The 21,027-nt window shown below is 44.7% G+C and overlaps 1 protein-coding gene across 1 annotated transcript; it reads left to right on the top strand.

Moving 5' to 3' along the window:
• LOC111954416 (plexin-B2) lies at window positions 1-3,448 on the top strand. Its single transcript, XM_023974154.2, has 4 exons — window positions 1-251; window positions 460-534; window positions 643-716; window positions 1,673-3,448. The coding sequence occupies exons 1-3, from the start codon at window positions 16-18 to the stop codon at window positions 659-661; spliced, it is 330 nt and encodes a 109-aa protein (XP_023829922.2). The 5' UTR covers window positions 1-15; the 3' UTR covers window positions 662-716; window positions 1,673-3,448.
• The last annotated feature ends 17,579 nt before the right edge of the window (window positions 3,449-21,027 follow it).

Raw genomic sequence — 21,027 nt, 5'->3', positions numbered from 1 at the left:
GTGGTGTGTATACTAATGTGTGTGTTCTCTATCCCCAGCCTGCCCATGCGTTTCTGGGTGAACATCCTGAAGAACCCKCACTTCATCTTTGACGTGCACGTGACGGAGGTGGTGGACGCGTCGCTGTCCGTCATCGCTCAGACCTTCATGGACGCCTGCACCAAGACGGAACACAAACTGACCCGGGAATCTCCCAGCAACAAGCTGCTCTATGCAAAGGAGATCTCCACCTATAAGAAGATGGTGGACGAGTGAGTTCCCTTTTCATGATTGACTTGAACTGCCTATCAAATGAGCCGATACTGCAGTATCATGGCCGATATAGAGAATAGGTTGCAGTCAGACACACCAGAAGTACTACTGTCTCTCCTAGTGCATCAGAAACAACACAGGGGATAGGTTGGTAGGACCTGGCAGCCAATCAGACATCTCATTCTCTATCATTCTGTCTCTCCTCAGTTACTACAAGGGAATCAAGCAGATGGTCCCAGTCAGTGACCAGGACATGACACACACCTGGCTGAGGTGTCCAGGGTACGTACACGTGACCTCACATCTGTTTGTGCTTGTGTGTGGGCAGTCTTCTATTGCATCTTCAGAATACAACAATAAGGTTCATCCTTCCTTCTTTGTGCTCTCCAGGAACACACAGACACGCTGAATACCCAGGCAGCCTTGCACCAGCTCTACCAGTATGCAGCAAATACTATGACGGGGTAAAAACCTTAGGACTCACTTCTTTGTTTGGTGGTTTGAAGGCCCTATCCCTTGTTAAGAACCTAGGCTCACTTCCTTGTTTGGTGTTTGAAGGCCTATCCTCTTGTTAAGAACCTTAGGACTCACTTCCTTGTTTGGTGTTTGAAGCCCTTCCTCTTGGTTAAGAACCTTAGGACTCACTTCTTGTTTGGTGGTTTGAAGGCCTATCCACTTGGTTAAGAACCTTAGGACTCACTTCCTTGTTTGGTGGTTGAAGCCCTATCCTCTTGGTTAAGACCTTAGACTCACTTCCTTGTTTGGTGGTTTGAAGGCCCTATCCTCTTGGTTAAGAACCTTAGGACTCACTTCCTTGTTTGGTGGTTTGAAGGCCCTATCCACTTGGTTAAGAACTTAGGACCACTTTTGTTTGGTGGTTTGAAGGCCCTATCCACTTGGTTAAGAACCTTAGGACTCACTTCCTTGTTTGGTGGTTTGAAGGCCCTATCCTCTTGGTTAAGAACCTTAGGACTCACTTCCTTGTTTGGTGGTTTGAAGGCCCTATCCTCTTGGTTAAGAACCTTAGGACTCACTTCCTTGTTTGGTGGTTTGAAGGCCCTATCCACTTGGTTAAGAACCTTAGGACTCACTTCCTTGTTTGGTGGTTTGAAGGCCCTATCCTCTTGGTTAGAACCTTAGGACTCACTTCCTTGTTTGGTGGTTTGAAGGCCCTATCCTCTTGGTTAAGAACCTAGGACTCACTTCCTTGTTTGGTGGTTTGAAGGCCCTATCCTCTTGTTAAGACCTTAGATCACTTCCTTGTTTGGTGTTTGAAGGCCCTATCCTCTTGGTTGACTACCTCTGCATTGTCTCTACGTCCTGTAGGAATTAGACAAATTGATGTCACTTTCTGTTGTAGGAAAATCTGTTTACGACTGTCTCTTCTGTCTCTCTCATCTCCCTCCCTCCCTCCCTCCAGATCATCCAGTCTTTAGATGAGGACCCAGCCGCCAGAGTAAACAGCTGACTCTGCGGCTGCAGCAGATAGCCGCCGCCCTCGAGAACAAAGTCACCGACCTTTAACCTCTGACCCCTAGAGAAGGGGGGAGGAGCTATGGGACCACTCTGTAGACCAGATGAGGGGGACCGGAGACTGAGGCAGACTTCAGTTACAGTATCAACCATGAAGAGTTACACATATCTCTTCCCCCTAGAGACATGAGAAACTGTGGGAAACTATTGCGTTTTGGCGAAAATACTTGTGAAGGAGCAGAGCTACTGGGCCAAAGTTGGACAGGATGATCCCTAATCATCAGTCTCCCTCTCTCTCTCTGACTCTATGGATCCTATATACTGAATGAGCAAGGCCCTTCAGTACAGTCCCTGAGTGAGCTAGCAGACTGTAAACCCAGCCTACGGTATAGTCCCTGACTGAGCTAGCAGACTGTAAACCCAGCCTACGGTATAGTCCCTGAGTGAACTAGCAGACTGTAAACCCAGCCTACGGAGGATATACGGTACACCACCACTGACCAACCATAGCAACTATACCTGTCAGTCCCATGATATACAACCTGGTGTTGATGACTTACAGCTTGTACAGATAATCAGATGTTTAATGTGCTCCAGAGTAGACCAGAGTTAGGAGAGTGGTGTTGTATGTAAATATATTTTTATGGCACAGGCTTTATGCAAAAGACGCTTTACATACCAAGATGAAATTATTTTTAAAAAGGATGGATGGGCAAAACTAAGTTTGTTAATTTGTGTTTTTAAAAAGTTTCTAGAAGCGAAGAAGCAGGGTGTTCCATGATGTCATATCCTGTGTTTAATCGATTGGTTGCTTACTGTGTAATCTGCATTGCCATTGGCTAGTTATGACTGGTTAATCACTTTGTTTTTGTCATGATTTGTATTTGTCGTTGATCTATTTTTGATTTGGGTTCTCCGTGTAGWGCATTATGCAGGGGAATAGGATGCAGCAGCCTTGAACCACTTCACATGATGACCGTGTCACTATTCCGGGTCAGCGCTCCCCTATACAGTAGTAAAACAAGCCAAACAGACTCAAAGATGAAGCACATTCATACTGTACCAGAGACATCAACGTCTCCCTGAAACTAACTGGTGGACCAAGTTAGAGCTCACACACGTTAGGCTTTGGCTCGACTAAGTGCCCAATACACAGTGGACCTGAAGATCTTCTCATTTTTATACAAGAAATAAATCATTTGCCTTCATTTTTCCATCTTGGGTSCAGAAATAGTACGTATGTGGATAGATGAATCAGGGCTCTGTTAATCTGAAATGTAACCACTTTAGCTCAATGCTAATAGTATAGAATGTTTGGTTGTTATGCCATAATTGTTTTTCTGTGAATTTTTTTAAACAGTTTATTTCAAAATGGCTCTTATTGTCATTGTAGACCATTGCCTGTGTGTGAAACATGAACTAGATATTGAAGAGAGAAATGCTAAAATGATCATTTCATTGTATATAATTGAATGGTACTTTGTAAATCATTGAGCTGTGAACCACCATGACTTGTGGAGGTTGTCTACAGTACTGGTACTGCTTTCTCTAGTGATCCCTGTCACAGCTGTCAATTCTTCTGAAACCATTACGATGGATTTCAAACGTCATCCTTAAATCATTTGCCAATAGTTTTCACATCGTCATCAGCTCGTTTGTTTTATCTGCTATGCAACTGCTTCATTTTGAATCACTTCTCAAATATATTTTAATACTAAACCAATGTGTTGATGTTTCATGCTGAAGCTATAGGGGGTAGATGAATAGAATGTCTCTATGGTACATGATGTGATGCTGCCAATATCCTCACGTATTGACCTGGTGATTTATATTTAAGGTGCGTCCCAAATGTTCCTGAAATAGTGCGCTACCTTTGACCAGGCCAGCGGGCCCCCAAAAAGTGCACTATAAAGGCAATAGTGGTATTTGGGGCACTGCTAAGTTCATCTGAGCAATGTTAGGTTCTCCTTACTGTGTTCACCACTCGTAGGGTCAAATGGGACACTTGTGTAACTCTGATAAATATTTAATGCGTCTTTTGAATTGAAATTCGAGTCTTTCCTCAACTACAGGATTAGTCTCAGTTCATCTGAGGATGCTGGTTCTCTAGGCTTGCCAGCTTATGGATAATGAGGACCAATCCTAATATGGGATATGACTAAGCACCTAACTCAGAACATTGATGAATGAGGAATATCCTAATATGGGATATGACTTAGCACCTAACTCAGACACTTGGATGAATGACGACTAATCCTAATAGGGATATGACTTAGCACCTAACTCAGACACTTGACAACCTCTGTCATGAATATTAACAGGAATTGAGAGGGAATTGTGAGACTCTTCCTCAGGTTGTGATTGGTCTCAGAACCCTCTGTTACCTAAGCAGGTGGCTATGACTGAGAATACGTCTCAAACGGCACCCTATTCCTATAGGGCCCTGGTAGAAAAAGAAAGTAGTGCCCTATATAGGGAATAGGGTGCCTAGGGTAGATGGCATCAGCAGACTGTCTGGTGTTGCTATGGTTGCCAGTCACATACCAGTCTCTGCCCACTCTAGAGGACCCACACCAGCCAGACAGACGGACACAGCAGGGGAACTCTTTGATCTCTAATTACATCAGACTGCACAGTCATCACTGACTGACTCATTTATGCATTCTCTTTTTCATTTTCTTTGTCACTTTCTCTCTTTGTTCTCCATCGTTCTTTCTCACTTTCTCCTCTTAGTGTATGTCCTCTCCCCTCTCTCGTTCTCCACCTCTCTCATTCTCCTTTCTCTCTCGTTCTCTCTCTCCGCTCTTCCCCTCGTTCCTCTCTCTCTCCTTCTCGTCTCTCCCTCTCGTTCTCCCGCTCCCCTCTCGTTCTCTCCTCTCGTTATCTCCCCTCCTCCCCTCTCGTTCTCTCTCCCCTCTCGTTCTCTCCTCTCTCGTTCTCATCCTCTCGTTCTCTCTCTCATCTCTCGTTCTCTCTCTCCTCTCTCGTTCTCTCCTCCATCTCTATCTCTCTTCTCTCTCTCCTCTCTCGTTCTCTCTCTCCTCTCTCGGTTCTCTCTCCTCTCTCTGTTCTCTCTCTCCTATGTTGACAGTCAAATTAAAGCTCTGCAATAATCTTAAATGAAATAGGAATTGTTGGTAATAATATAAATGTAGTGATATGGGAGGAGTAAAGAGAAGACATTATTTGATTTATTATCAGGAAATTAGGGGTGTCCCTCAAATGGTACCTGTTCCCTACATTTTGTCAAAATGGTCAAAAGTAGAGTACAATGCAGGGAATTAGGGTCATTTGGGACTCAACACTAATAGTAAAAACCATGACACGGTCAGCACTGTAATGGGTAAAACCGTGACACACGGTCAACACTGTAATGGGTAATGACCATACACGGTCAACACTTCGCATGGGTAAAATGTGACACGGTAACACTGTAATGGGTAAAACTGTAATTGGTAAAAACCCATGACACGGGCAACACTGTCAATGGGTAAAACTGTAAATGGGTATACAACCCATGACAAACGGTCAACACTGTAATGGGTAAATACCCAGGACACGGTCAAACACTGCATAGGTAAAAACATGAACGGTCAACACTGTAATGGGTAAACACCCATGACACAGGTCAACAAACTGTAATGGGTTAAAAACCCATTACCGGCCAACACTGTAATGGGTAAAACCATGACACGGTCAGCACTTGTAATGGGTAAAACCGTGACACGGTCAACACTGTAATGGGTAAAACCATGACACGGTCAACACTGTAATGGGGTAAAACCATGACAGGGTCAACACTGTAATGGCTAAAACCATGGTGCGGCTCAACACCCGTACTGGGTAACCATGACCGCGTCAAGCACTGTAATGGGTAAAACCCATCAAACGGGTCAAACATAGGCTAATGGGTAAAAACCATGCAGGTCAAAATGTAGGGTAAACCCATGCGGTCACACTGTAATGGGTAAAACCATGACCAGGTCAAGCAGGGTCTGTAAGGGTAAAAACCATGACACGGTCAACCTCGTAATGGGAAAACCATGCACGGTCAAACACTGTAATGGGTAAACCATCGACCACGGTCACACTGTAAATGGGTAAAAACCCAATGACACGGTCAACACTGTCATGGGTAAAACCATGACACGGTCAACACTGTAATGGTAAACACCATTGACAGGGTCCAACACTGTAATGGGTAAAACCATGGCGGTCAACCCTTAATGGGTAAAACCATGACAACGGTCAACACTGTAAATGGGTAAAACACATATGCGGTCAACATGTAATGGGTAAACCATACACGGTCAACACTAGGGTAAATGGGTAACAACACAATGGGGAAACCAACGGTCAACACTTAATGGGTAAAAACCATGGACACGGGTCAACACTGTAATGGGGTAAGAAAACACCCCAAAAAAATGGACACCGGTCAACAGCCGTAATGGGTAAATACCGGATGGACTGCGCGTCAACACTGTAATGGGTAAAACCCATGACACGGTCAACACTGTAATGGGTAAAACCCATGACACGGTCAACACTGTAATGGGTAAACATGACAGGTACACTATGGTAAAACCCATGAACGGTCAACACTGTAATGTGGTAAAACCCATGACACGGTCAACGCACTTTAATGGGATAAACCCATGAACACAGTCAACACTGTAATGGGTAAACCATGACACGGTCAACATTCGTGAATTACTAGGGTAATAACCCATGACACGGTCAACATGTAATGGGTAAAACCATGACACGGTCAACACTGTAAATGGGTAAACCATGACAGCGGTCAACACTTAATGGTAAACCCATGACACGGTCAACACTGTAATGGGTAAACCCATGACGACAAGGTCAACAACTCCTGTAATGGATAAACCATGACACGGCATCACTTAATGGAGTAAAACCATGACATGGTCAACATGTAATGGGCAAAACCATGATATGGTCAACATGTAATGGGTAAAACCCCATGACATGGTCAACAACTGTAATGGGTAAAAACCCATGTACGAGGTCAACACTGTAATGGTAAAACCCATTACACGGTCAACAACGTAATGGTAAAACCCATTGACACACGGTCAGCACTGTAAATGGGTAAACCTGGTGCGGTCAACACTAATGGAGTGAATGTGTGTTGACGGCTGAACCGTGGAACGTGTTTTTCCTCCTCATCCTACAGTGTGTTTTGGACTACAGTGAAAGCTTTGTTGGGCTGCAAGTTGGGCTGTAGCAACAACTGTTTAATAAAGTCAGTGAGGACAACCCCAATACTCACAACTACTTAATGGTTCAGAAAGGAGAGCTTGGTGCTTTATGAAGCCACCCCACACTCAACATGAGTGTTTTGTAAGTCAGAGGCATGTTGATCGAGGACCCTCATTTCTATTCAAGAGATCAGTCTATTGTCTCGTGTGTGTGTGTGGTTGTGGTGGTTCTGGTGTTGTGCGTCGTGTGCGTGCGTCCCGAGTGTAGTTTTTGAGAATGTTTCTGTCCATGTATGCTGCTCGAGCAGGTCTTGGTGAACTCTTCTGACTGAGATGTGATTCTCTCCTCTCGTCTGTTAAGCCGTGTGTGGCTGTTCCTGATGTGGCCTGGATGGGTTGGCATGAAGACAGTGGTCCAGCATGTCGCCTGCCCACAAGGTTCAGTGAATCGCCTGGCGTGTGTGGAAACTAGGCTTCTAACCAAATGCCGACCCGTTCCCCTGCCTTGCCAAGCCCTGCGCCTGTACGCAGAGGAGAAGTCGGGCAACACATATTAGAGAATGCCATGCCCAACACCCTCCATCTTACGGTCTGGGGCTCCTCCCCCTCTCCGTCTACTCTGCACCATATCTCTCAGTGGCTCCTGATAATCGCCTGTTGGGGGCGAACCTCCAAACGACGTGAATACTTTATTCCCCGTGGCCGCCAGCTGGTACCCCACCAAACAGCGCCAGGCCAGACATCCAATCATGCCACGGCCAGACTTTCCAACACCGCAGGCCAAGACTTCCAACCAGCCAGGCCAGACTTTCCAACAGCCAGGCCAGACTTCCATACTAGTCTCATTATGTCTCCCTATCACCTCCTTAAAGGCCCCAATCATACCAGACTACCCCTTTGCTTTATGAGTCTTGGAAGAGCGAAGCCTCCAGGCACTTGGTAAGTAGTAATCTAATGAGCGGCATTGATGCATAGATTATCAGCAACGCTAGCGTTGTTTTCCCTCGTAAGTGTCATTTCGTCTGTTCTCTGTATATTTTGAGTGTAAACCCACTGATCAATTCTGTGTGAGAAAGCCTGTCTCGCTAGTGGTTTTCGCGTAGAAAAACAGCTTGAGGCCGGCCATACTATGTCTAACAGCCCGCTCCATGTCACCAGTCGTCTACAACGTTGGCCGGCCTTTCATACTCGGAAGTTTGATTTTGGCGTAGGGGAAGGGCGTGCTCAGGAAACTGACCTGGATGGGTTCCTATGTGTTTTAGGATCGCACGGCATACATCATCGGGGCGGCACACGGTCATATCGCCTGGAGCACAAGTCCTCTAACATCGATCCTTCACGTCCTGTGAACCTATTGAGAGCATACACGCAATAAGAGCCATAGTGTAACTGGAAGGCCAGTGCGCTTTTGGGTTTAGAAACTTCGGTTTTTGGTCATTGGATCTAACCCACAAGTCCCCAAACTGCTCCCTGCGGCCCTAGCTAAGAACGCGGGTGTATACACCAATGAAAGTGTGCCCCTGGGCTTGGGTCACAATCACTGCTCACTGAGCGGACTACGACTGCCAATCAATGTCTGACCTAGCCGTTTTAACCTGTATATTAGCGAGATACACTATAATAGGTTTCCCACACCAAATTCGGGCACAACGTCCTAACGTCCTAGATCTCGACGGAGGGTTGCGAGCACTGGCTTACTTTATTCTCAACCTGATTGGGAGCACACCTCAGTAGAAGAGGGGATGTGGCACACTGATTCGCATCTGCGCGAGATGCATGCGCCACTCAGAGCGAAGGGTGCTTGCGATTACTGATTCTCTGATGGGGAGACTGGCCAAGCGAGCGGTGGATCAGGTGATCTGATGGGCAGATGGGAGAACGAGGGGTTGGATCCTATCTGATGCTGATGGGAGACGGCCAGAGAGAGGGGTGGACACTGATGCTGATGGGAGACTGGCACCAAGGTACGAGAGGGGTGGACACACGTGTCGATGCGTGAGTGGCCCAGACCGTCTGGCGCCAGCAGAGAGGGTGGATACTGATCCTGATTAGAGTACTCGGGTTAAGCTCATGGACAAGTGGACAAGGAGAGGGTATGTGGTGTTAGCAAGTGATCTGAAAATGGGTATGCATATGTTTAAGGTGCGAAGTGAGAGAAGGGCCGAAGGGTGGGGTACGACCTTGGAGACTTAAAAAGGGACTCCTGACTCAGGCGAGATGGCAGAAGAGGAAGGGGTACTGGCATACCTGAATCTGATGGGGGGAGATGGCCATGAGAGGAAGGTGTGGAACACTGATCTGATGAGGGCAGATGGCAGAGGAGGGGGGACAGTGATCTGATGGGAAGACGGCCACGAGCGCAGAGGGGTGGCCCACACTGCATCTGCATGGGAGATGGCCAGAGTAGAGGAGAGCTCGGAACACTGATGCTGATGGGAGATGGCAGAGGGAGAGGTTGAGACACTCCGATTCTTCGCAATGAAGAGGGAAGGACCCATGGGGATGGAGGACCACGTAGAGAGGGGTGGACACTGATGGGGGTAGACTGAACTGGGAGTAAGGCTCAGGAGAGGGAGAGGTGGACACTGATGGCCTCTGCTGGGTCACGAAACTGGCCAGTTCACGAGAGAGAGGTGGAGACACTGATCTGACTGAGGGCGGGATTAAACTCGGTCGGATTTCTTAAACACAGCGACGCATGGACTTACCTTCCACCAAGTGGCCCGGGAGGCTTAACGCTCTCCCAGACGCAGGAGGCGGGGGACAATAGGGCTCTGGCGTTGGTGGGATAGAATAATCAGGGTTCCGGGTTTGAGGGTGCCACAGTCTACTTCTCCTCAGCGAGCCATGGCAAGAGAGAAGGGGTGGAGCTCTGATCTGCATGGAAGATGCAGAGGAGAGTGGACACTGATCTGATGGAGAATGGCCAGAAGAGAGGGGTGGACACTATACTGATGGGAAGGAGTGGACCAGAGGAGAGAGTGGAACACTGATCTGATGGGAGAATGGCCAGAGGAGAGAGGTGGACCACTGATCTGATGGGGTATGCGCAAGAGTAGAGCGACTATTGGAGGATGTCAACATCCCAGCTATTCTAAACTAGCTCTCCATGCTGTAATAGATGTTGTGTCAGCACACGGCTAGCGTACCGCGGTAGTTAACGCACTATGTAAAGTGCACGTAATCTGCGTGGGCACTATACACTAGGGAATCAGAGTGCCATTTGGAGACATACTATCACTGTCATTCTCGCTCTGCTACACCACCCAGTGATTTAATTTCAGTGCTGTCAATATCCACCTAGTATATGGGGCACGTAGAATGAAGTAATCGTTATTTGGGTCATGTGGGTGGAAATCGCATATCTATTTAAAGATGCTATCGAACTACCGTTATGTGGATATCATGGGAAGCTTGGCATGGCACCATACGTTGTCTCTCTCACATGGGAGCCTTATGGAAGTCCATGTGACGCTGGGAGGAATACGCTGTTGGGAGGTTATATTTGAATTCCCTCACAGCCACTGACATCAAAAGAGGTGGCGTAAATCGAAGTAGTTAAGTAAAGTAGTTACGATAATCAGACCAACCTCATGAAGAATCTTTAGCTTCTGCAGATGTGGCTTCCGTCATAACGCAGCATGTGGTGTGTGGAGAGAGCTCAACGTGACAGGACAGCCATAAGACTGATAGAGATAGCTAATCAAATGGCTGACCCGCTGCTGCTTATTATCTATCCTGTTACCTATTCGCTTTTACGCCCTACCTAATGTAATATGTCCGCATCCCGTAATTATGTACCGCTGCACATCCTCTCTTTACCCTACCTATATGTCATACTCGTAGCTCCACCGTAATTACGGTACAGAGGCTCCTCGCACATCGAGTTCTCTTTACCTCCCTACTATATGGTCCATACTGTAGCACCGTAATTATACGCGTGTACCCTGCTAGCATCATCTCTATTTATCCCCTCCTATATGTCCATACTGTAGTACGTAATTACCTCGACCCTGCAACTCATCTCTTTACCCCTACCTATATGTCCATACTGTAGCTCTCTCAAACAGTTTAAACCGTGTAAACCACTGCCCTCACATTACTCTTTACCCCTACCTATATTGTCCATCCACTGGTAGCACCGTAATTACCGCTTGTTGGTAGTCTCGTCCATGCACATCTCATCTGTTACCCCTACCTATATGTCCATACTGTACGGCTACGGGTAATTACCCGTTCGTACCTCCTGCACATCATCTCTCTTGACCCCTTACTCTTCATAGTCGTCACTGACGTGTAGCTTACCCGTAATTACCTCGACACGCCTGCACATCTCTCTTTTACCCCTACTATATGTCTGATACTGTAGGCTACCTTAATTACCGTCGTACGTACCTGCGACATCAATCTCTTTTACCCCTACTATTAGTCCATACTGTAGCTGACCTGTGATTACCGTCGACGTCCTGCCCGTCATCTCTTTACCCTAACCTATATGTCATACTGTAGATACTAATACGAGCTCGTACCTGGCACAATCATGCTCGCTGAGAGCTGGTCAGCTCACGGGCCCTGTAATATTTATGGCCCCATGGCACTTGGTGCTCCCTGTATATAGTAGCGCTCTCTCTCTCATTAACTGGTACTGTGACCTGTAGCTATAAACCATGTAATTACCTGGTATCTACCTGTATTAACCATGTAATACCTGGCACTCCCTGGTATCTAACCCATGTTATTACCTGGTACTACCCTGTATATAGTCCATGTTTATTACCTGGTACTCCCTGTATATAGCCATGTTATTACCTGGTACTTCCTGTATAGGGTAAACCAGTTATTTAATCTTGGTAGCTCCCTGTCATATGCCATGTTATTCTGGTCCTCCCTGTATATGACCTATGTTAATTACCTGGTACTCCTGTGATATAGCCATGTTATTACTGGTACTGATTTGTGCCCTGTAATAGGCCATGGTTTACATGGTATCTCCAACACCCTGTATATACCATGTTATTACTGGTACTCCCCTGTAATATGAACCATGTAATTATCTGGTACTAGCCCTGTATATAACATTTTTTTATCTGGTACTACCTGTAATATAATCATGTTCTACTGGTACTCCCTGTATATAACATGTAATTATCTGTACTCCTGTATATATACCATTGTTATTACCTGGTACTCCCCTGTATATACCATAGTATTACCTGGTACTTTCCCGTACTATACCATGTATTACCTGGTAGCTAGCTTGCCTGTATATAGCCATGTAATTACTGGTATCACTGATATATGCCATGTTAACCTGGTATCCTGGGCCTGTATATAGCCATGTTATTACACGTGGTACTCCTGTAAATATAGCCATGTTATTACCTGGTATGTACCGCTGTATATAACCATGTTATTTGCCTGGTACTCCCTGTTAATACCATGTTATTGACCTGGTACCCTGTATATAGCCATGTTATTACCTGGTATCCTGTAATATAGCCATGTTATTACTGGTATTCCGCTGTATATAGCCATGTAGATTACTGGTACTCCCTGTATATAAACCATGTTATCTTACCTGGTACTCCTGTTATATAATATCCATCGTTATTACCCTGTGTCTCAGTCCCTGTATATAGCCATGTTTATTACCTGGTATCCCCTGTATATATGCCATGTTATTACCTGGTATATCCCTGTATATAGCCATGTTATTACTGTATCCCTGTATATATAACCATGTTATTACCTGGGTCTCACCCTTGTATATAAACCATGTTTATTTACCTGGTACTCCTGTATATATACAATTATTCTGAATAGTACTGTGTTCCTAATTGGCTTGTATATATATCTATATTATGTTTTTATCTATTTAAAAGGGCATGTTGAACGAATGTCTCGTAAATAAGTATTTCACTGGTTACCTGGGGCCCAGGTGATATTTTTATGAAACGTTGACAAATCAGAGTAATGTGAGTTGTTGATGTGTGAGGATGAGGTGTTATGTCAGGGTGAGTCAAGAGGACATAGAAGAGCGTGATGCGTATGTATGTGTGTCTCTCGGTAAGGTGCTGTGTGGGTGTAGGATGTAGTTGCTTGACAAAGGCTTGCCTCACATGGTTCAATAAATAGAATATACAACTCCACACAACAATTCACTGGCCATTGGGACACACAGTACAGTACATACTCCAAGTTCCCATTAACATGCAGCAAAGTGAAAGCGCTTTCTTCCCAGGCTCTGGATATGAGGTAACAAACAGGCCTGGCCTATGTTAAAAGTGTTTAAAAAGAAGACAAAAAAAAACGATTGTCATTGTGTTGAATTGTCTTTGGAAAATAGAGCATGCCTTTAAAAAGGTAGTGGTAATATTTCATTAAGTACAGAAGTGTTGGCAGCTTAATTTACCCTGTTCACGTCTCAACTTACTCACATACCCGGGGTAAGTTGTGCCAAGAGACCACTTTTCTAAACTGTAATGTTTACATGAATTCTGATTATTTCCAGAGACACACAACATTGTGAAATATATGTAGATACCCTTGTTAGAAAGAATAGTATATTTCCTTTGACGGAGATGCTGTAAAACGGACCCACTCTCCCCTACAGTTAGTGCATTCATCTTAAAGGGCAATCTGGGGTAGCTAAAACATTTTTCACATGGCTCTGTCTATGAATTTGAGAGGGGTTACATTTCTCTAGCCTATCCCTCAGCTTTTTAGCAAAACAGTGGCGGGAGCTCACTTTGTTATTGTTTCAACTGCTGATTGCGCTTAAGGAGCTCGGTGAGACAATACAACTGTGATATGTGGTTAAGCACAACTGCAGGAGGCGCGTGGGGTTATTAAGATACTCTTCAAAGAGGTGGGTTACGGAAGATGAGCAGGGACTCGGTCCTGACGTAAGGGGAACCTTGTTCCACCATTGGGGAGCAGGAAGAGACTTTGCCTGGCGGTGTGGGAGTTAAACCCCTGCCGGGTAGGGAGGGCCAGTAGACAAGAGATGGTAGAATGGAGTGCTCGGGTTGGGATGTAGGGTTTGAGCCTAAAGGTAGAGAAGGGCAGTTTCCAGGGTCTTAAAGTGGATGCGAGCTTTGACTGAAAGCAGTCCAACAGGGGCGTCATGACCTTAAAAATCTGACGGGCAATAAAGTACATGAGAGAAAAATTTGATAATTTAGCATTTTTCAAACCCTATAACTCAAACACTTATTCCTGCAGTCTGGAGTCATAATCTTATGCTTAATTCATGTAAAAATATATATATCTAAGCATTCATCTTGGTTATTTTTTTAAAGTAACTAAATAATCTTCTCTGCACATCTGCTAAAATCTTTGTAAAAGATTGAATCGTTTGTGAGTCTTATTCGGAAAATATGTTTTTCTAATGTCTACCAACCTTGCCAGCAGGCATGGCAGCTAAGATTGTTAGACAAGCTAGCTACTTAATACTTGATACTGAATGTGTTTGTGTTTTGCTAGTTTGAGGTTGGAGATTGGGAACCTGTCTGGGCTAGCTACATCTAACTCATAACATTGCTAAGTGGCAAATAGTATATAGAGATAATATATAAAAAATAAAAATATATATTTTTTCTTGAACAGGACCAACATTGGGCTTATGTCTCTGTCTCTGTCCCTGCTTGCAGTATGGTACACAATGTTACTGCAAAGAATGACTCATTCCTCCAAGTGTTTTTTGTTTGTTTTGTGAAACTGTGGAGTTACGGTGTGTGTGTGTATATATATATTATATATATATATATATATAATATATTATATATATATATATATATATACAGTGGGGAGAACAAGTATTTGATACACTGCCGATTTTGCAGGTTTTCCTACTTACAAAGCATGTAGAGGTCTGTAATTTTTATCATAGGTACACTTCAACTGTGAGAGACGGAATCTAAAACAAAAATCCAGAAAATCACATTGTATGATTTTTAAGTAATTAATTAGCATTTTATCGCATGACATAAGTATTCGATCACCTACCAACCAGTAAGAATCCAGCTCTCAGACCTGTTTAGTTTTTTTTAAGAAGCTCCTGTTCTCCACTCATTACCTGTAGTAACTGCACCTGTTTGAACTCGTTACCTGTATAAAAGACACCTGTCCACCACTCAATCAAACAGACTCCAACCTCTCCACAATGGCCAAGACCAGAGAGCTGTGTAAGGACATCAGGGATAAAATTGTAGACCTGCAAAAGGCTGGATGGGCTACAGGACAATAGCCAAGCAGCTTGGTGAGAAGGCAACAACTGTTGGCGCAATTATTAGAATGGAAGAAGTTCAAGATAACTGTCAATCACCCTCGGTCTGTGGCTCCATGCAAGATCTCACCTGGGGGGCATCAATGATCATGAGGAAGGTGAGGGATCAGCCCAGAACTACACGGCAGGACCTGGTATGACCTGAAGAGAGCTGGGTCCACAGTCTCAAGAAACATTAGTAACACACTACGCGTCATGGTTAAAATCCTGCAGCGCACGCAAGGTCCCTGCTCAAGCCAGCGCACTGTCCAGGCCCGTTGAAGTTTGCCAATGACCATCTAGATGATCCAGAGGAGGAATGGGAGAAGGTCATGTGGTCTGATGAGACAAAAATAGAGCTTTTTGGTCTAAACTCCACTCGCCGTGTTTGGAGGAAGAAGAAGGATGAGTACAACCCCAAGAACACCATCCCAACCGTGAAGCATGGAGGTGGAAACATCATTCTTTGGGATGCTTTTCTGCAAAGGGGACAGGACGACTGCACCGTATTGAGGGGAGGATGGATGGGGCCATGTATCGCGAGATCTTGGCCAACAACCTCCTTCCCTCAGTAAGAGCATTGAAGATGGGTCGTGGCTGGGCCTTCCAGCATGACAACGACCCGAAACACACAGCCAGGGCAACTAAGGAGTGGCTCCGTAAAGAGCTCTCAAGGTCTGGAGTGGCCTAGCCAGTCTCCAGACCTGAACCCAATAGAAAATCTTTGAGGGAGCTGAAAGTCCGTATTGCCCGCGACAGCCCCCGAAACAAGAAGGATCTGGAGAAGGTCTGTATGGAGGAGTGGGCCCAAAATCCTGCTGCAGTGTGTGCAAACCTGGTCAAGAACTACAGGAAACGTATGATCTCTGTAATTGCAAATAAAAGGTTTCTGTACCAAATATTAAGTTCTGCTTTTTCTGATGTGTCAAATACTTATTGTCATGCAATAAATGCAAATTAATTACTTAAAAATCATACAATGTGATTTTGGATTTTTGTTTTTAGATTCCGTCTCTCACAGTTGAAGTGTACATGATAAAAATTACAGACCTCTACATGCTTTAAGTAGGAAAACCTGCAAAATCGGCAGTGTATCAAATACTTGTTCTCCCCACTGTATATATATTATATATATAATATATATATATATATATTAGCATTATAGAGCTAAGGCGGACACACAAGTCTGCTGCTAGTCTTGTCTTGTAAAAAAGGAATTTGTAGAAAATGTGGAAAATAACAGTGTTATTGTCTGAAAGTATGGAGTTCCGGTCCGTTAAATATATATGCCATTAATGAACTGAGGCAAATAGCTCCAATTGGTGCCATCATGGTTGTTCCGGGGCCAGTGGGACGTCTTCATCCTGGTCAGATGAAGTACTAAAGCCTAGATGACAGGGTCCTGTGAAAGTACACACACAGGATGTCTCTGARTCATAGCCATTACTGGTTAGACTGAATAACMTGAACAACCAAACAGCCGTGACTGCTTGACTACCATGTGCACCTGAAATAGACTAATGATAGACAACCAGAGTGAAAATACAACCTCGCGGCTGTATATTCAGAATCTAGTTCTGCAGAATCTAGTCACACGCATGACGTTTTCTGAGGATCTGTCTTTCTGATTTCTTAGAAATGAACTTTTTTCTTTGAATCTTCTAAAAGACTCTTAATTGAAGGCAATACAGCAGTTGCGTGCGTGCTCGTGCTTGACATGTTTTCTCCAATTATGTCTGGCCTTCATTTTAAACTTTCGACCTTGACAACACTCAGGGCCCATCCACTGCTGCATCCAGTAGCTAATGCCCTGGTAACCTTCCCTCAACCCTTCTTCAACTTTCCCGCAACCTTCCCCTGATGCAATCAGCAGCACGTGCTTCATAAACAGTGAGCTGTGTCAGAAAGGTATGCTCAGGGAGGGCTGGAGACATGGATACCCAAACATTTAAAGCACATTATGTGTAAGATTAGTCCCTGTGCCCAAGAACGCTAAAGTAACCTGCCTAAATGACTACTGACCCGTAGCACTCACATCTGTAGCCATGAAATGCTTTGAAAGGCTGGTCATGGTTCACATCAACACCATTATCCCAGAAACCATAGACCCACTCCAATTTGCATACCGCCCCAACAGATCCACAGATCCTGTGGACTACAGGAAAAGGAGGGCCGAGTCCGCCCCCATTCTTATGGACAGGGCTGTAGTGGAGAAGGTTGAGAGCTTCAAGTTCCTTGGTGTCCACATCACCAACAAACTAACATGGTCCAAGCACACCAAGACCATCGTGAAGAGGGCACGACAAAACCTATTCCCCCTCAGGTTCAGGAAGATTATATTGATGATGTAGCACGGTTCAGGTAGATTATATTGGTGATGTAGCACGGTTCAGGTAGATTATATTGGTGATGTAGCACGGTTCAGGAAGATTATATTGATGATGTAGCACGGTTCAGGAAGATTATATTGATATGTAGCACGGTTCAGGAAGATTATATTGATGATGTAGCACGGTTCAGGAAGATTATATTGGTGATGTAGCACGGTTCAGGAAAGATTATATTGGTGATGTAGCACGGTTCAGGAAGATTATATTGATGATGTAGCACGGTTCAGGAAGATTATATTGATGATGTAGCACAGGTTCAGGAAGATTATATTGGTGATGTAGCACGGTTCAGGAAGATTATATTGATGATGTAGCACGGTTCAGGAAGATTATATTGATGATGTAGCACGGTTCAGGAAGATTAATTTGATGATGTAGCACGGTTCAGGTAGATTATATTGATGATGTAGCACGGTTCAGGAAGATTATATGATTGATATAGGACGGTTCAGGAAGATTATATTGATGATGTAGCACGGTTCAGGAAGATTATATTGGTGATGTAGCACGGTTCAGGAAGATTATATTGATGATATAGGACGGTTCAGGAAGATTATTTGATGATGTAGCCGGTTCAGTAAGATTATATTGGTGATGTAGCACGGTTAAGTAAGATTATGTTGACGACGTAGCACGGTTCAGGAAGATTATATTGATAATGTAGCACGGTTCAGAAGATTATATTGTGATGTAGCACGGTTCAGTAAGATTATGTTGACGACGTAGCACGGTTCAGGAAGATTATATTGATGATGTAGCACGGTTCAGAGAGATTATGTTGACGACGTAGCACGGTTCAGGAAGATTATATTGATGAGTAGCACGGTTCAGTAAGATTATGTTGACGACGTAGCACGGTTCAGGTAAGATTATGTTGACGACGTAGCACGGTTCAGGAAGATTATATTGATGATGCACGGTTCAGTGATTATGTTGACGACGTAGCACGGTTCGGTAGATTATGTTGACGACGTAGCACGGTTCAGGAAGATTATATTGATGATGTAGCACGGTTCAGTAAGATTATGTTGACGACGTAGCACGGTTCAGGAAGATTATATTGATGATGTAGCACGGTTCAGGTAAATTATGTTGACGACGTAGCACGGTTCAGGTAGATTATGTTGACGACGTAGCACGGTTCAGGAAGATTATATTGATGATGTAGCACGGTTCAGGAAAGATTATATTGATGATGTAGCACGGTTCAGGAAGATTATATTGATGATGTAGCACGGTTCAGTAAGATTATGTTGACGACGTAGCACGGTTCAGGAAGATTATATTGATGATGTAGCACGGTTCAGTAAGATTATGTTGACGACGTAGCACGGTTCAGGTAGATTATGTTGACGACGTAGCACGGTTCAGGAAGATTATGTTTGACGACGTAGCACGGTTCAGGTAGATTATGTTGACGACGTAGCACGGTTCAGGAAGATTATATTGATGATGTAGCACGGTTCAGTAAGATTATGTTGAGACGTAGCACGGTTCAGGTAGATTATGTTGACGACGTAGCACGGTTCAGTAAGATTATATGCCCATGGACCTGTACAGATGTGGATGTAGTCGTTGAAGAGAGTTTTTCGTGCAACGGAGCTTTGGTGTGTTCAGCTTTTTGATTAGGTTGAAATAGATTGATTAAGTTGCTTCAACGGGTTGGTTGTCTCAAGACGGAAGTAGAGAACAAGGAAACACACACACACACACACACACACACACACACACACACACACAGCCCTCTCATTGGCTAAGCCCCCTCCTGACATGCCCACTCCTTGTTACCTGGGCAACCACCCCAGGGGGAGGAATATACCCACTCTCCCTCTTCTCCATCGCCACCTCTCTCTCTCTCCACACACACACACACACACACACACACACACACACACACACACACACACACACAACACACAGTGTTACAACAGTCGCCCTCTCTTTCTCCCTCGCTCTCTCCTCCTCCTCTCTCTAAGTTTCCTCCCCCAATCCTTGACTTAACATGCTGCTTCAGTCTCACAGTGGAGACACTCAGAGAGCACCACAGAGAGAGACAGCAGCAGCAAACCACAGACAGCACTACTACTGTCCCCCTCCTCCTCTCTTCTCTCTCCACTGCTACAGTCCCCCCTCCACCTTTCCTCTCCACTACTAACTGTCCTCTCTCCACCTCTTCTCTCTCCCCCTGCTACAGCCCCCCCCCCCCCCCCCTTTCACTACTATGTCCACCTCTTCTCCACTTCTCTCTCTGTGTCCCCTTGTTCACCTTGTCAGGAGTGTGGATGGTGAGATGGGTTTGTGGATATTCCTCAAGCAGACCAGCGTGGCTGGAGGAGGTGAGTGTGCTATCGACCTAGTGCTGCTAAAGGGTGGTGAACGTGTATGTGTGTGTACAGTGTGTGTGTGTATGTGAACAGGTGTGTATTCTAGTGTGAGTGTGTGTTGTGTGTGTGTGTGTGTGTGTGTGTGTGTGTGTGTGTGTGTGTGTGTGTGTGTGTGTGTACTTTACAACGTGAGTTATTTATGTTGATGTATTTGGCAAAGGAATTATGTTTAGTTTTTCTGCAAACTTCTCATTCTAGCGTCTCATACTGAGCTAACTGTCATAGCAACAATGAAATGAGTGGCCTTTACAATGAAAGCTATGGAAACAGGGCTTTACAATAGAGAGTTGTGTTAACAGTTTCTTTACAATAGAGAGTTGTGGAAACAGAGTTTTATAATTATGGAGAGTTATGGAGTTTTTTTATGAATAGAGATGTAGGGTACAGAAGTACCTTCTGTGGTACAGTATGTGGGCAATGATTTCTGTGTGTGCGCTCGCTCCGCTCATCAAGTGCAACCGTGTGGTGTGGTGTGTTTGTTTGTGTGTGTTGCGCTCGCTCCGCCGCTCATTCAAGTGCAAACCGTGTGTGTACATGTCTTGCCTGGCGTGTGTGAGTGTGTGTGTTTTGATTTGAATCGCTAAACTAGTGGAATCAGACACAATGTCAGTTGGAATCAAGCAGCAGTCTTGGAATAGTCATTGAATACGTCAACACTCATGAAAGGGAGAGAGGGAGGAGGGGGAGGGTAGAGAGGGGAAGGAGGCGAGATAGAGAGAAGTTTCAGGAATCAAGCCAATCACATTACCCACTTGAAATGCTTCCCCTGCACGTGATCAGTTATGGAAAGAAGAGACCCTTATAAAAGGAAGATTTCTAGTTTGTTTAGTCAATATGTTGGGCCGATAGTGCCCTTGGGTTTGATGTTCATAGAGGCATTTCAACCTGTAATTCAACATGTAATGTTATGTAGGAAAATGATACTAGTGAAAAGTCAACAGGTAACGAGAGTACCATAAGACCCACCATGTCCTACTGATGTACTGGTTAACATTACTACAGTTAACATATTCAATCCATAACAACCGACGTCG

This window comes from Salvelinus sp. IW2-2015, linkage group LG28 (assembly GCF_002910315.2).
Source record: "Salvelinus sp. IW2-2015 linkage group LG28, ASM291031v2, whole genome shotgun sequence".
Classification (NCBI taxonomy): Eukaryota; Metazoa; Chordata; class Actinopteri; order Salmoniformes; family Salmonidae; genus Salvelinus; species Salvelinus sp. IW2-2015.
The sequence above is the reverse complement of the archived record's forward strand: the minus strand, read 5'-3'. Positions and strand labels throughout refer to the sequence as shown.